The 14,871-nt window shown below is 40.9% G+C and overlaps 2 protein-coding genes and 1 pseudogene across 2 annotated transcripts; 2 read left to right on the top strand and 1 right to left on the bottom strand.

Moving 5' to 3' along the window:
* Positions 1-221: 221 nt before the first annotated feature.
* On the bottom strand, positions 222-1,461 carry LOC135609316 (peroxidase 40-like). The gene is made up of 4 exons (XM_065102426.1): positions 1,201-1,461; positions 935-1,126; positions 694-859; positions 222-616 (listed from the first exon to the last, which is right to left on the bottom strand). Exons 1-4 carry the CDS (start codon positions 1,459-1,461, stop codon positions 222-224), a joined length of 1,014 nt encoding a protein of 337 aa, XP_064958498.1.
* Positions 1,462-2,672: 1,211 nt separating this feature from the next.
* Positions 2,673-7,766, top strand: LOC135609515 (D-3-phosphoglycerate dehydrogenase 1, chloroplastic-like; annotated as a pseudogene).
* Positions 7,767-8,697: 931 nt separating this feature from the next.
* On the top strand, positions 8,698-13,437 carry LOC103980563 (protein TIC 21, chloroplastic). Its single transcript, XM_009397001.3, has 4 exons — positions 8,698-9,041; positions 10,147-10,404; positions 12,033-12,239; positions 12,901-13,437. The coding sequence occupies exons 1-4, from the start codon at positions 8,748-8,750 to the stop codon at positions 13,012-13,014; spliced, it is 873 nt and encodes a 290-aa protein (XP_009395276.1). The 5' UTR covers positions 8,698-8,747; the 3' UTR covers positions 13,015-13,437.
* Positions 13,438-14,871: the final 1,434 nt, after the last annotated feature.

Here is a 14,871-nt window from a genome sequence, read left to right as displayed (position 1 = left end):
GGAAATAATGAAGACCAAATGTTTGACAAATGGTGCTTATTTAGGTTGACTTATTTTATTGTAAGAAAGGGAAGAACACATCCATTCCCACAATACTGCACTCACGATTAAAGCTACAACACCAAACTAAATCAACCTTACTGTGACTGCATCCTCAACTACAGACCATTTCCTGAACACAAACACACACTTATTCTTGACACACTACTTACTCTCAGTAGCTAATTCACGACCCTGCAGCACCTGCGGACCTCGGCCTCGCTCCCTGGTGGCGGCGCCAGCCTCCCCATCCTCACCATGGAGACCGCAAAGTCCTCGTAGAATAGCACCGGGTCCATCGCATAGGCCTGAACGAGGCTGCCGACCTCCCCGCCCCCGTTCACCAGCACCTGGTCCGACGGCAGGAGCCCCTCCCCCGACAGCAGGTTCACGTAGTACTGGTTGTCGAAGGTGGCCGGCGTGGCCAAGTCGAGGTGGGCTAGTGTCCCGTTGGAACCCGCGCAGAGCTGCTGCAGTGACTGGAGGAAGATACGGTCGGCGGCGGCGTCGGCGATGCCTCCCCCGTTGAGCCGAGATATGAACGACGAGCACCGTGCCTTTCCTATCGTGTGAGCACCTGGACATTGACAGCTTCGAGATCAGAAGTTGGGCTGTGGGAGACGAAGGCAGTAGAAGTCGGTGGGGGGCGTGTACCTGAGAGAACGACCATGTCCTTCGTGGAGAGGCCGAGGTTTTGGAACTTGTGGACGAGGGTGGCAACGTCGGAAGTCGGAGCCGGGATGTTGGCGGTAGCCATCGAAAGGCTGGCAGTAACGCCGTCCCTCCGTCCCACCTCCACCACCCATGTTGGTCCTCCTGACTGCAACACGGAGTGCAATGAGATTGTGACCTTGGCTTAGCTAAGACTCATCGAGTTTTGGGAAGCAGAAGAAACCAGCACGACGGAGTCTCGAGCCGCAATGGCGAGGACATCAGCACAGGAGACAGTATCAGGACACGCCATCTCTAGCTCGGTCTTGATTCCGTCGACGACATCGAATCCCCTCAGCGAGTTCAAGTTCGGGCCGGCGGTCTTCTCCCCCACAAGATTTGGGGTGTCATCGAGAAGCACCGAGGCATCACAACCCTTGGAAAGAAATCATAGACAAAGCATGTTAGTTTCGGGCTTTCTGTTTGGTTTCAGGACGAGGTTACACTCACGTTAACAAAGCAGTCGTGGAAGTGAAGGCGGAGAAGGGAGGCGGCCATGCGGGGGTCACTCGCCATGGCTTGTTGCACTCCGGAGAAGATAATGGCTTCTGCCTGCGGACAACTACTGATATAAAAGTCGAAGTTTAGGGAACCACCGTCAAAACTACCGGTACCACCACCGCCGCCGACACCTATGCAGTCTTTGGACAAGGCATTGAGCTGGCCGGCTACAACAAGTACAAGAATAGCACAAACTATGATGGTAACCATCGCTTCTTATGAGTGAGAAGCCTTGGATATTGTTGCGACTTGTGAAGTAGAAGACACCCATAGCTTCTGCTTATATAAAGACAAACCAGAGAGAGAGAGAGAGAGAGAGATGCAAGTATGTTGTCTTTGACGTGAGTAGGTCACGCAGGACCATCGATGGAAGTAGGAATGGCGAGGAATAGAAACAACGTCGAACAAGTCATTCGGTTCATGCTAGTGGCTGACGAGGGTAATCTCAAGTGATGCACTTAACAAAGGAGCTTGCAGGAAGCGGGACTGCACATTAGGTGAGCCATCAGAAGAAAGCATCTGCTCCCCACAGACCATCATTTCACGTCTGCCTCTGTATTCTGCACAGTAGCTGAAAGCTTTTGATTTTGCTGCAACATCCATTAACGATCAATCCATCAATGAACTTGAAGCACCTTATAATAATGTGTTTGTGTATTGGTACCTGAATCCACCTTTTCTCTGCCATGGTGAACGAAAGGTTGACTCCTTCAACTTCTGATTAGCGAAGTAGTGCAGTCGGTGAAACCGTCTCGTCCTCTGTTGACATATCAAAGGGAAAAGTGGCATGTGAGTAGCAGATATGGTGAGCTCAATGTGGCAGAAACTTCAACAACTATAGGCCATGGGAGGGGAGAGAGAGAGAGAGAGGCTGCATGCAAAACATGAACTACTTTGAATGCGATGATAACTGTGGCTTTAGGATATGAGATGGCAGCTAATAGATTCGAGAATGACATCTTTGTTCAATAATGCTTGATGTCATAGCATTAATGATCTCCCAAACTATTTACCAGTGTACTTAAATGCATCACAAGATTATGCAACTGATACTTCTTTTCTCTATGGATCTTAATGAATCCAACTTCTACAAGATACGACCTTTTCTTGCAATCGTGGAGACTCAGACTCATCAGCCATGACCAGAGGCAAGAAACTTGTTGTCTTCGTGGGCCTCCACTGCATATCCTTGAGACACGTGCAGTGCACATGTCATGTTCTATACTTTTATGTCACGTGTCATGCACGTGCACATACCGTTGACTCGCTGTTCGTCTGACGATTGAAGATAACGGATCCAGTAGAGATAAGAATCCGACCCGATTCGAGCACAACATGAACGACGTGACATCCGCATAAAGTCCGAAGCCTTGTACTCGACGACGCTACGCTCCATCGACTCGATCCTTCGGGCCCCCCCCCCCCACACTTCGATCTCCCCTTCTCCCGACCTACTCGAAATGGCGGCCACCTTGGCCCCCGCCGACCGCCTCGCCGCCCCCTCCCTCCGCATTCACCACCCCTCCTCCCTTTCCCGCCGCCTCCTCGTCCCTTCTCGCCTCCCCGCTACCTCCCTCTTCCCACACCGCCGCCCGCGAGTCGTGGCTATGGCCGTCGAGACCGGCGGCGCGAACTCCAAACCCAGGGTCCTTGTCGCCGAAAAGCTCGGTGAGGCCGGGCTGGCCCTTCTCAAGGGCTTGGCCGACGTTGACTGCTCCTATAACCTCTCCCCCGAGGAGCTCCGCGCCAAGATCGCGCTCTGCGATGCCCTTATCGTGCGGAGCGGCACCAAGGTCGGCCGAGATGTTTTCGAGTCCTCCGGTGGCAAGCTCAGGGTGGTCGGGCGCGCTGGGGTCGGGATCGACAATGTGGATCTCGCCGCCGCCACCGAGCATGGCTGCCTCGTGGTCAATGCGCCCACCGCGAATACGGTTGCTGCAGCCGAGCATGGGATCGCCCTGCTCACCGCTATGGCCCGCAACATCGCGAGATCTGATGCTTCCATGAAAGCTGGTCGAACCTTTCTTTCCTTTTGATAGTTTCGATAGAGGAAAAAGACAACTTTTCTGGTTCCACTTGCCTCTCTCTCTCTTTAATCGTTTAGCTCATGACAAAAAGGAAATGTTGCCGATTCCATCTGATCTTTGGCTGACCACTATGGTAGTTCGTGATCACGGATTCTTTCTTTTTCTCCTTCACCGATTGTTGAGAAATATATGAAGGGAATGAAAGGATTACTAAGTGTGTAAAAATGAGTTTAAATTGTGCAAGATCTTTAGGATCAGGCAGAACTGTATGATCTAGTTTTCAGAGAATGAAGGGATTACTAAGTGTATGAAGGGAATGAAGGGATTACTAAGTGTTTAAAAATGAGTTTAGATTGTGCAAGGTCTTTAGGATCAGGCAGAACTGTATGATCTACTTTTCGGAGAATCAGTCATCTTTCTTGTTAGAAACAATAGCGATGCTTTCCGCATGAAAACTTTAAGTACTTATCCTTCTAGCTGTTAAAGTAAATGCTTCAAAGATAACATTGCTACAAAATCCTGCTGTCAATGGAGAAAAATGATGAAACATAATAGAAACCAAGTCCATCATCATTATTGGAAATATGTGGGTCATGTTATTTGGGCTTATATCGAGGTACATGATTTTCTTTCACCATGCTGATGTATACAACACATTGCATAATTTAAGTTATTATTAGATTTCTGTTTCTTGCACTGTCTTGTTATGCTCTGTTTAATTTAATTATAAAAAAGAAAGGAAACAAATGATGGAGAATGCCACTTCTGTTGGTTTGTTATAGTTCTGTTCATAGCAACATCTATCAGCATACCAAATTCATGTCAATCTAGTTATGAAATTGAATGTTTTATTTTTCATCTATTTCAAATATGAATTAAGCTAATCAATATATTTTAATTAAAGTACTCCTAGACTTCTCCTTGGTTGAAAGTTGAAACAACTAAAACTTAGTTCATTACTTGTTTCTTGTATTTTCACTCTGTAACTTATTTTCTCATCAAAATGGTGACAAAAGCTAAGCTATTTATGGGTCAAGTTATTTATACACATGTCTATGATATATTGCTCTTTGATTATTCTCAGTTATCTAATCAAGTGATCAGTAGTTCTTTACAAAAAAAGAAAAGGGTGATCAACAATAGTTCACCGTATGTTGTCAATAATTTGTTGTCTTTGTATGGTAATCATCTCAGTTCTGACAGTTAATGTTCATTGTCTATTGATAGTAATCATCTCAACAGTGACAATGTTCATTTGTAAAGTAGAATTAAACTGTTTCATCCTTAGTTTAGTCATCTCACCTTCTTATGTAGGTTACTGTATACTAGCGTTACTTGTTCTGCTTGGATATGTGAATTTTCTTTATTTCTCCACCTCTTTTACTACCATCAATTGCAAGTCATTAATAGGTCTGTGCTATTAGAAAGTGGATTGTTAATAATTGTTAATAAGTATTTATGGTCTTTTCTTCTTCTACAAATGTGATTAATATTTTTAAAGATGCATTCCCAAGTATTTGAAATTGTGTGGGTAGTTATGGTACTAGTTTATTTAAATTGAATTACTATGTTGGTGTTCTTAGAATTATTAATATCATCATGCATGTACTTAACCCTTTCTGCATGAGAAAGTAGTGTAACTGAAATTACCAAGAGGATGGTCAACTAATCACCTTTATGCTGGGCCTTCAACTGCACAAGTTCAAAACATTTGTTGAACTCATAATGACATACTATGAAGTCTACAAAAGTTGTATATAAATGGGATCAAAGGAGGATATATGTAGAACTTATTCTTAAGTAAATTAAAAATATTTACACAGACAACTACATGAAGCGAAGATTATAAATGACTCAGAATGAAAAACTATGTGTACTTGTGTTTTCTTAAAGTTCTGCAGCTTGAGTTGGATATCTTGCTGTATTATTGAACATTTTGGGAAGTCTATCCCTGAATTAACATCATTCTTATTATTCCATAGGTTCCAATTATACTGGAAAAAGAAATTTTGCATAGGTTTTGCAAATCTATGAAGCTACAACTTCACCAATGATATCTCTGCTCTTAGTGACTTAAAGTCATAAAGTAACATGATTGTGTCTTTGATGCACCATGAATATTTGTAAGTTGTAATTATGTATTTCACATTATGAAAATCTATACATGAAGGATTATTACTAATGAACTTCCAGCAGTGGCTATATCTCGTAGATGCTGCACCTGCATGGTTATGAATCAATTTGTAAATGCTGTACCTGCATGGATTTGAGCTAAAGGCATAACACCCGTTCAAGCTACTTGCTTATGGCATATGCTGCTCTACTATTTCCAGGTAAATGGGAACGCAACAAGTATGTTGGTGTATCACTTGTTGGTAAGATACTTGCAATTTTGGGTTTGGGAAAGTTGGATCAGAGGTTGCACGCCGTGCCAAAGGACTGGGGATGCATGTCATTGCACATGACCATACGCTGCTGCTGATCGTGCTCATGCTATGGGGGTGGAGTTGGTAACCTTTGATGAAGCTATAGCAAGTGCAGATTTTATCTCATTGCATATGCCTCTAACTCCTTCAACTTCCAAAATTCTCAATGATGAAGCTTTTGCAAAGATGAAAAAAGGAGTAAGAGTTATAAATGTTGCACGTGGTGGTGTGATAGATGAAGAAGCTTTAGTGAAGGCATTGGATTCTGGGTGGTAGCACAGGTGCTCTTCTTTTTTTTTTTTTTTTGTCCATCAGGCTTTGTGTTGGAAGTCAAATGGAGTAGTAGAAAGCTGATAGTTTAACATGTCCTGGTTCATTCAGGCTGCTTTAGATGTCTTCACGAAAGAACCTCCATCTGCAGACAGTAAGTTGGTTCTGCATGAGAAAGTTATAGCTACACCACATCTTGGTGCCAGCACTGTTGAAGCACAGGTATGAAGATTAACATGCTCATATTCTCACACTGTAAGAAAATTAGAATTCTTCATGTAAATGAAACTTTAAGGTGTTTATATTTGGTTCTCATGTCGGAATCAATATGCAGGAAGAGGTGGCAATTGAAATAGCTGAAGCTGTTATTGGAGCTCTCAAGGGGAGCTTGCTGCTACTGCAGTAAATGCACCGATGGTTCCTCCTGAGGTATGAGTGCCTTTCTATTTTCATTTGGTCCATTGTGCATCATATATCTTAAAGGAATCAAGAGAAGCATATCTAAAGATATAAGCTCCAAACTCTTGATATTAACATCACCACAACTATCACCATCATCAGGGAGTCAACAAGAAATCATGCTGAGGCTCAGACAACAATGGTTGTTTGAGCATTTGACTGGTTTTTGACCTTGGTTTAGCCAATATTGGCATAAGTTTATCATTTATTGGCATGATCAGGATTCCTCATTATGCTTTTTCCTTCTCTGTGAAGTTTACATAAACCATTTCCATATCTGCTGTTTTTCTGAGAAGCATTGCCTTCAAACCTTGAGTTCATACGATGCAAATCATGATCTCAACTATGCAACTTTCTTAAAATCTTATTATTATTATTCTGTGTATGATAGTTAATATGAATTTTTTCTTCTGTTTCCCATCCAGGTCCTGACTGAGCTTGCACCATTTGTGGTCCTAGCTGAGAAGCTTGGTAGGTTAGCTGTCCAACTTGTGGCAGGAGGCAGTGGCGTGAAATCAGTGAAGGTGACCTATGCATCGGCAAGGACTTCTGTGGATCTCGACACTAGATTGCTGCGAGCTATGATTACCAAGGGTCTTATTGAGCCAATATCAGATGTTCACATCAATCTCGTCAATGCTGATTATACTGCCAAAAAGAGAGGTATTCGTATCACGGAGGAGAGAATCCCCTTGGATGGGTCACCGGAGGATCCTATCGAATCCATACAGGTCCACATTGCCAATGCGGAGTCTAAATTTCCCACAGCTGTCTCAGGACTGGGAGAAATAACAGTGGAAGGCAGGGTAAAGGATGGCATACCCCATCTGACTAAGATTGGATCATTTCAAGTGGATGCTAGCATGGAAGGAAGTCTAATCCTGTGCAGGCAGGTTGATCAGCCAGGGATGATCGGCACTGTCGGCAGCATTTTGGGTGAGCAGAATGTGAATGTGAGCTACATGAGTGTTGGCAGGATCGCTCCTCGAAAGCATGCAGTCATGGCTATCGGTGTCGACGAGGAACCCACCAAAGCAGCTCTCAAGAAAATTGGGGACATACCTGCCATAGAAGAGTTTGTTTTCCTCAAACTGTAGCAGATATCAAAGTCATCAGGAGCTGCGAACTACAGTCTATCTGAGCATGCACGAGTCTTCTATTTACATGTCAATGCACCCTTTTTGATGAACTAAATGTTCTTTCTATTGGATATTTTATGTTGTTATTATATGTTTTCCTTTTATTCTTCCTATTGACGATTTTGATCCTGTACTTGAGTTTGCAAGGGTTTTTGGCTGAGAATAATTACAGTGTGAAGAAGAATCTTTTACAAGTTTTAAGAACTCCTACAGGAAAAAAGTTTTTTCCCCTTTAATCACAATAATTGTAATTTCTATTTCAATATTAAATGTGTTGATTTTATGTCAGGCCAGCAATAAAATTATTAGGGGTGTTCTAATATAACTGGAAAATTAAATCAATTCTAAACCGAATCGGTTCAGTCTAAATTGATTAATTGATTTATCAATAATTTGATTGGAAGAGTATTTTTCTTCCATTCAATTAATCTGTTCAGATCGAATTGATTCGATTTTGCTTTAAAATATACCAATTTAACTTAAAAATCCCCAAAACCTTAAAATCTCTTCTCAAACTTATTATTATTTAAAATTAAAAATCAATTAATCGGTTTCGATTTGAAGTATTTTGTTTTAACTAAACCGAATCCATTTTTTAGTTGGATGCAATTTGACCTTGTTCCATTTGAACCTCTTTAAACACCCCTAAAAATTATGGCTTAGATGTATGAAGAGCTTGCTATAGGACTTTGATTAAGAAAGCATAATGATCTTATTAAGGCAGGAAAGGTCAACGCTCATCCAATAAAGATAGTTGAAGTTTAATATTGTATTAAATAATCATCTTCATCATATATGAGATTCATCATGTTTGTTGTCATAGTATATATTGGGTCATTTCTTAACAAAGGCTTTTCAGAATTTATCATCATACAATTAATTAAAAAATTAACATTAGTTTACTTAAGTTAAAAATATGTATAAAAATAAAAATAAAAAATATATTTCTATATGTCAGGTTTTTTAGGTTTTAGAAAATATAGATATGCACTTGGAATATATATATATATATATATATATATATATATATATATATATATATATATATATATATATATATATATATATATATATATATATATATTGGTCTAATATATATATATATAGGCAAAGGCAAAGAGGGCCGGCAATCGACTTCGCTCTGACCCAAACTCACAGAAAGCAGCAGCTCCAAAATGCAGGCGCTGTTGCGACCTACGTCTCGGTCCACCGCCGCCCCTTTGCTCCGGCCGGCCTCCTCTACCTCCTTGCTGCTGCCTCACCTCCCCAGCACGCCATGCACCATAACTCCTCTATTCCTTCGCCGCCCATATCTCTCGACTTCGAGCGAAGCCCTGTCCCCTTCCCTTACCGGCTTCTTCCCCGGTTACCCATCCCCGCTCCTCGGGCCTAAGCGCAGAATTTCGGTCAACGCGGCCGCGAGCTTCGCATCTTCTGGAGGAAAGTCCGAGAGGGCCAAGCTTGCCCAGGTCCTTCCCGGGTTTCTTTTTCGTTCCTGTTATTGTTTTGTTGAGTCTTCCCGGAAGAGCGACGTTGCTTGGATTAGGAAGGCGTCGATGTCCCTTTTCTCTGGCATTGTCTCAGTTTTGATTATTGAGTTGAATATCGATTTATCATATTTATTAGGTTTGTCAGTTTGATAGAGGATAAGGTGGCGAAGAATGTGCGATTGTTGTTGGAATTTGTCGATTAGAGCCGTAGAAAATGAGGTCAGATCTACAAAAGATAATTTTTTTTCTTCTCACACTGAATGCGTTGATTAGATCCTTGGAATGAAGTGGGCAATGACGAACTAAGTATAAAATGGAACATGGCTAGCTTGTTGAGCACCAAAATTTGGATGGATTTGTTTATAGCTGATAATATGTAATTGTCTATGTTGAAATGGTTTTGTTAATGCGAAATTCAGGCTATGTAGGGGTTGTTGAGTATGCAGAAGGAAAAAGAAAATTATTTCTGTCAGAGTGTGATATGAGATATTCATTTGCGTTTTGGCCTAAGTTTTGCAGGTTTTGCTATAGCCAAGATGATCTAGATTGGCCTAGTTTTATGCATTCAAATGTGTGGTGCAAAAGCATGTTGATGGTTCATGGTGGTGTTGTGGTTAAGGGCAGCATGTTGAGAGATCGGAGCAGTCCTTGTCCTTGATGGGTTATATGCTAATTCCTTTTGTTGGTCGATTAGAGGACCCATGCATACACTCCCATTAGGGTGCTTTTCATGCACCTAAATTAACTATGAAACTAGGTGAGCTGATGTAGGTTAGCAGTGCTGGAGTCATAGAGAGGAAACATAGTAAAATTTGGTTTGAAAAAGATGAAAAGGGCATTAGGGTCCACATCTTCCTTGACAGAGCTCAGTTGTAGTAAATCATCGATGCAATTGACACAAAATAGTTGTGTTGTTGTCTTCAAGATGTTGGTGTTGGATCTTCGTCTGGTAATGATTTTCATGGACGACACTTACAAAATTTGATTTGTGCCCATCTGTAATTTTTTTGATTTGATAAAATTAACAATATTTTGTTATTTAAAGACCTTTATCTGTTTTTGGTCATTGCTTATTCTTGAGCAGGCCTCCAAAAAATTAGGGAACATGTCAAGACACTTTGAGCGGTTGGGAAGTCTAGGATTCTGGTGGCAGCTAGTGTGCACTGTGGTGGCTGCTGTTATTTTATCATTCTCCACAGTTGTCACTGGAAATATCAAGTCACCGGTTACATTTTATACCACTGCTTTTAGTGTTGCAGCTGCATTTATTTCAGTCTTTTGGTCATTTGGTTACATACGACTATCAGAAAGGCTGCGAAGAACAGCAAATGAACCTTCAAAGGTGAACCCCTCTCTCTCTCGCTCTCTCTCTCTCTCTCTCTCTCTCTCTCTCTCTCTCTCTCTCTCTCTCTCTCAGAGTAAACATGCCAATCAACAAACTGGTAGTCATTTAGCTTTATTTGATGTTCAATGAATACAACACCAATTCAAGTCATGTTAATTTTAGATTCTAACCTGAATTTAGCTTGAGAAAAGAACCTTCCAAGGGTAACTGGACACAGCACCTGCTTTGAAGCAATTGATGGCATATGGGTCATATTTTGTTGAACTATTTCTAGAAGTTATCTTGTTGGATTTATTTTAAAACACTAATCATGAATCACGATAAGGAATTACTTGAGGAGATAATCATTGCCTTACGTACATGCCTTTCGAGTCAGCTCGTGTGCCTTTTGGCATGGACAAGATTGGCATGGCCACGTGTCACCAATGCTTGCTCCAAGTCGGTGCATGCGATCCTTGGAGATGAAGAAGACACATTAAAGTTTAGCTGTTGCTATTTGCCTACCCTCTTCAATGGGAATTTCAAAATAACTCTCATCTTGATAATAATTAGATCACTCAACTACTGTATTACCTTCTTGGTTCTGTGGTAAACCCTTTCAAAAGTTTGCTTTTGCTATGAGTTTGAGTTGACACTAGATTGAGCATAGACATCTATTCCTACTTATAATATTCAAGAGTCTTTTTAACCTTGGAGTTCTACTGAATAACTAGCCTGGTGCCATTACGGATACTTGGATGATGCCCTTGAGTAATATGATTGTGACCAGTTGGATTCCCTGTTACAGGAATAAGGCTTGTGTTTAACATTTGAATGGATTGCTTGATCTTTAAAGCATCTGGCTAAGCATGAAAGTATCTCTCTCGATGGCAGTCCAAACCTGAAAATGTTGGGTAAGTCCTATTGAATTTTTTTCAACTGGGTGGATTTGGTAAGAGCTACACCTTTGTCACCCAATTTGTCGGAAAACCCTGCAGTTTTTCTATAGTGACTAAAATTTCCAATTGAATTTGGTTTAAGCCAGACTGCATTACCATTGTCTGGTGATTCCACTTGTTCTGAGCTTGGTTTCTGCAGTTCAGGCCCCAAAAAAAAAGTCCAAGAAAAAGAATGAAAAGTAAAATAAATTAGAAGGTGAAGAAAATAAGTTATTTTTTTGTACATATTAAAATGTTCAGGATCCTTAGATACATGTATATATATATATAAAAGAGCAATCGATTAAATTTATGGTTTTTTGATGTTATTGATGCAAACCTAGCTGAGACCTTAATCTTATAAACTTATTTTGCCCAGAATATTTTGTTGGACATTCTTTTTCGACATTTTCACATTATGAAGCTCCAAAACATTTATGTCGTGTGTGAGGTAAAAAAGAATAGAAAATTGTAGTTGTCTAATAATTGGAACATACCTAGGCTGTTAATAACAAAATTTAGGAGCACAAGGCAAAAGAGGAGTGTTGAGCACCTTTCTTACATCATTCATGCTATTGTTGTTGGCACAGAGCATTGCTCTTGTCATTTTGCATGATTATATCACAATTTAAACTGGTGAAGTTCTTCAATAAATTTTATTTGTTCTTTGGTTGAATTTATGAAGCCTCATCTTATGGCTGTTTTCAGGCACCTCCACGAGCTGATGTAGTAAAAAGTTTGAAAAATGGTGTAGGGTTAAATCTTCTGGGAATGGGTGCTGCAATTCTTGGCATGCAAGCAACTGTTGGGCTATTGTTCGCAAAAGTACTTACTACATCGGCACTTCCAAACTACCAGGGGATAATATCCCCTGGTCAGAATCCTGTGTTGCCCTTGGATGTGTTCCTAGTGCAGGTAATGTTGTGGATTAGACATATTTCCTGAAACCCTATTTTACTTGTCCTTCCTTCTATTGCTTATCACCTCTGCTTGTACAAGCCTTAGTTATCTAAATGATAGTTTAATTTATTTTATATAGGATAGAAATAAACCAGCATAGCTTTTCCTGATTTATAGTATAATGAATGAGTAAATCGAAAATGATTGTCTTCATGCTTATAGGTTGGTGTTTGTCTATAGAATTTTCTTCCCTTCTTTTTGCCGCCCTACACTCTTCTTTTTTTTGCCGATAGAGGAAAAAAGAAGAGGAAATTTTTCATTTGATCTCTGTTTTTAGCTGTAGTTTTCTTATTAATATTTGGCACAATATGCCTGCTTTATGTGTGTCCGCCAATCATTTGAATTTCATTTGGTAAGTTTATATATATATATATATATATATATATATATATCATTTTATAGTACTTAGAGTGATATATATGCAATGTTGTGCCAAATGATTCCCGGTTGACAATAGCCATGTCATGCCTGTTTTATGCTTCTCTAAGAGTATCATCGTCGTACAAATGCCTATCGCATGAAACACAAGATTATTTGGTACACTGAGACAATGTATTCATGATTATATCTCTCGATTTGCATATATTGGTTGCTCATGTTGCCAACTTATCTACAGGCTTCTGCCAATATGATCCTGTCACATTTCTTGGGTCTTGTTTTCTCATTAGAACTGCTGCGCTCAGTCACATTGCCACACTCAGAATCTGTTCCTGCCCTCAAAGCTGCATAGGCTCTCAATACAACGTGCTTCTTCGCCGCTTCTTTGCCGTAGCCACTCCTTTCGGTTCATGCTGCTTATGTGCCAATTAAGTTGAAAACTTTGAAGTAGACGGCTCAACTGCCACATTATGCATTTGCAACTCGTCGAGTGTGTTGATGCTTGGAAGAGTATAATCAAGTTCTAGAGATCATAATTTTCGCCTCTTGATGATTTAACCATGTCCAAGAAGCTCAGCTATTATGGAGGGATCTCTGGTGCTCGCATGGATGTGATAAAAAAGGCTGATTACTTTGTAGATCAAATATTGTGATTCTTCCAAAATATCAGAAGAAATATTATCCCATGTGATCAAAGGCAGAAATAGTTGGGGCTTTATATTATTATCATTATTTTTTGATAAAGAATAAGTGACGAAGATAGAATTTTATCTCACGGTTAAGCTTGTTGATTTGTTTCTCTGGTTTCTTGACATTGGAAATTTATATGATAATATTTCGAACATTCAACCTCAAATAATTATTTGCGAAAGCAAAACGACACTGCAATTAATTCGTTGATTCGATCAACTGCTTATACATGTCGCTGTGGTACTAATTTAGATCACGCAATCTAGTTGACAGAAGAAGAAGAAGACGGACAAGCATGGGAGCAACGCTGGAATGCAACAAAGCAATGACTCGAAGAGAAGCCATGACATCAAACGAAACCTGGTAGGGTGGCGTCCTCAGTGACCCAGCACGACCAGTTCCTGCGCAAAGCCTTGGAAGTCCTCCATGTCGGCGGGGCCTCCCATTTCAGCCTTCTCGGTCCCGGGCGGCAAGTTGTTCGGTGCCTCCTCCTCTTGGTTCTCCGGCGCCCGCGGGTCGCCGGGGCGGCATCTCCCGGTGGTGGGGTCACAGGGGTGAGAAGCAGCAGCCTCGGCGGTGGTCGCAGCAACGGAGCCGGACTGGGCGGCGGCCGGCCTCGTCAGAAGCATGCAGGTGAGAGCGGCGAGAATGATCCATGCACGAAGAGAAGCCATGGTGGTTGTTCGATGGTTAAGACTAAGACGAGGGAGGGGAAGTGCAGAGCGAGAAGGGAAGGAGGGAGGGAAGGGGTTTAAAAGGAGGGGGAGAGAGAGACAGAGGTTTGGGTTGATATGAGCCACGCAAAGTCATGGAGGAGATCCGCTTTGACCGCGCCAACGATACAGAGGGTGAAGACTAGTAGACTCCTAAAACAAATATTAGGAAATAAATACATTATCATACACAAGACTCCCATCAATATGATAGATAAATATTATGCAACTAAATACCTTAACAAGAATTATTATACAATTATAGACACTTTATTTCTGTGCTTCAGATATTAATTTACTAAATATCATTTTTTAAATAATATTTATAATTCATGATAGATTTAAATTTAACATATAAAATCTATAATTAAATTTGGATGTAATTTAAATTGAATGATCCAAACATATTAAATAGATTAATGATTAAGATAAAATTCGAATCATACCACGCAGCATATTACTTCGTTAAGAGTTTGTTTAGAGCAAGGTCCGCAGTACTGAACTGTACCGCCCGATAGAGTGCACTGTAAGGTCCGCAGCATATTACTTCGTTAAGAGTTTGTTTAGAGCAAGGTCCGCAGTACTGAACTGTACCGCCCGATAGAGTGCACTGTAACAGTGCTACGGTACTCGACACACTTGAGTGTACCGCTCGATATATTGTATCGTACCGGTACCGAGCCCAAATCGAAATATCGATATGGTACGATATTACGAACCTTAGTTTAGAGTGAGAAAGTAGGGGCCCTTTTAAGACTTACGGATTTGGGAATGTAACAGTACACAGACACCCTTTGAACCTTCCC

This window comes from Musa acuminata, chromosome BXJ2-4 (genome assembly GCF_036884655.1).
Source record: "Musa acuminata AAA Group cultivar baxijiao chromosome BXJ2-4, Cavendish_Baxijiao_AAA, whole genome shotgun sequence".
In the NCBI taxonomy this organism is placed as follows: domain Eukaryota; kingdom Viridiplantae; phylum Streptophyta; class Magnoliopsida; order Zingiberales; family Musaceae; genus Musa; species Musa acuminata.
This window is presented reverse-complemented; position numbering and strand designations above follow the sequence as displayed.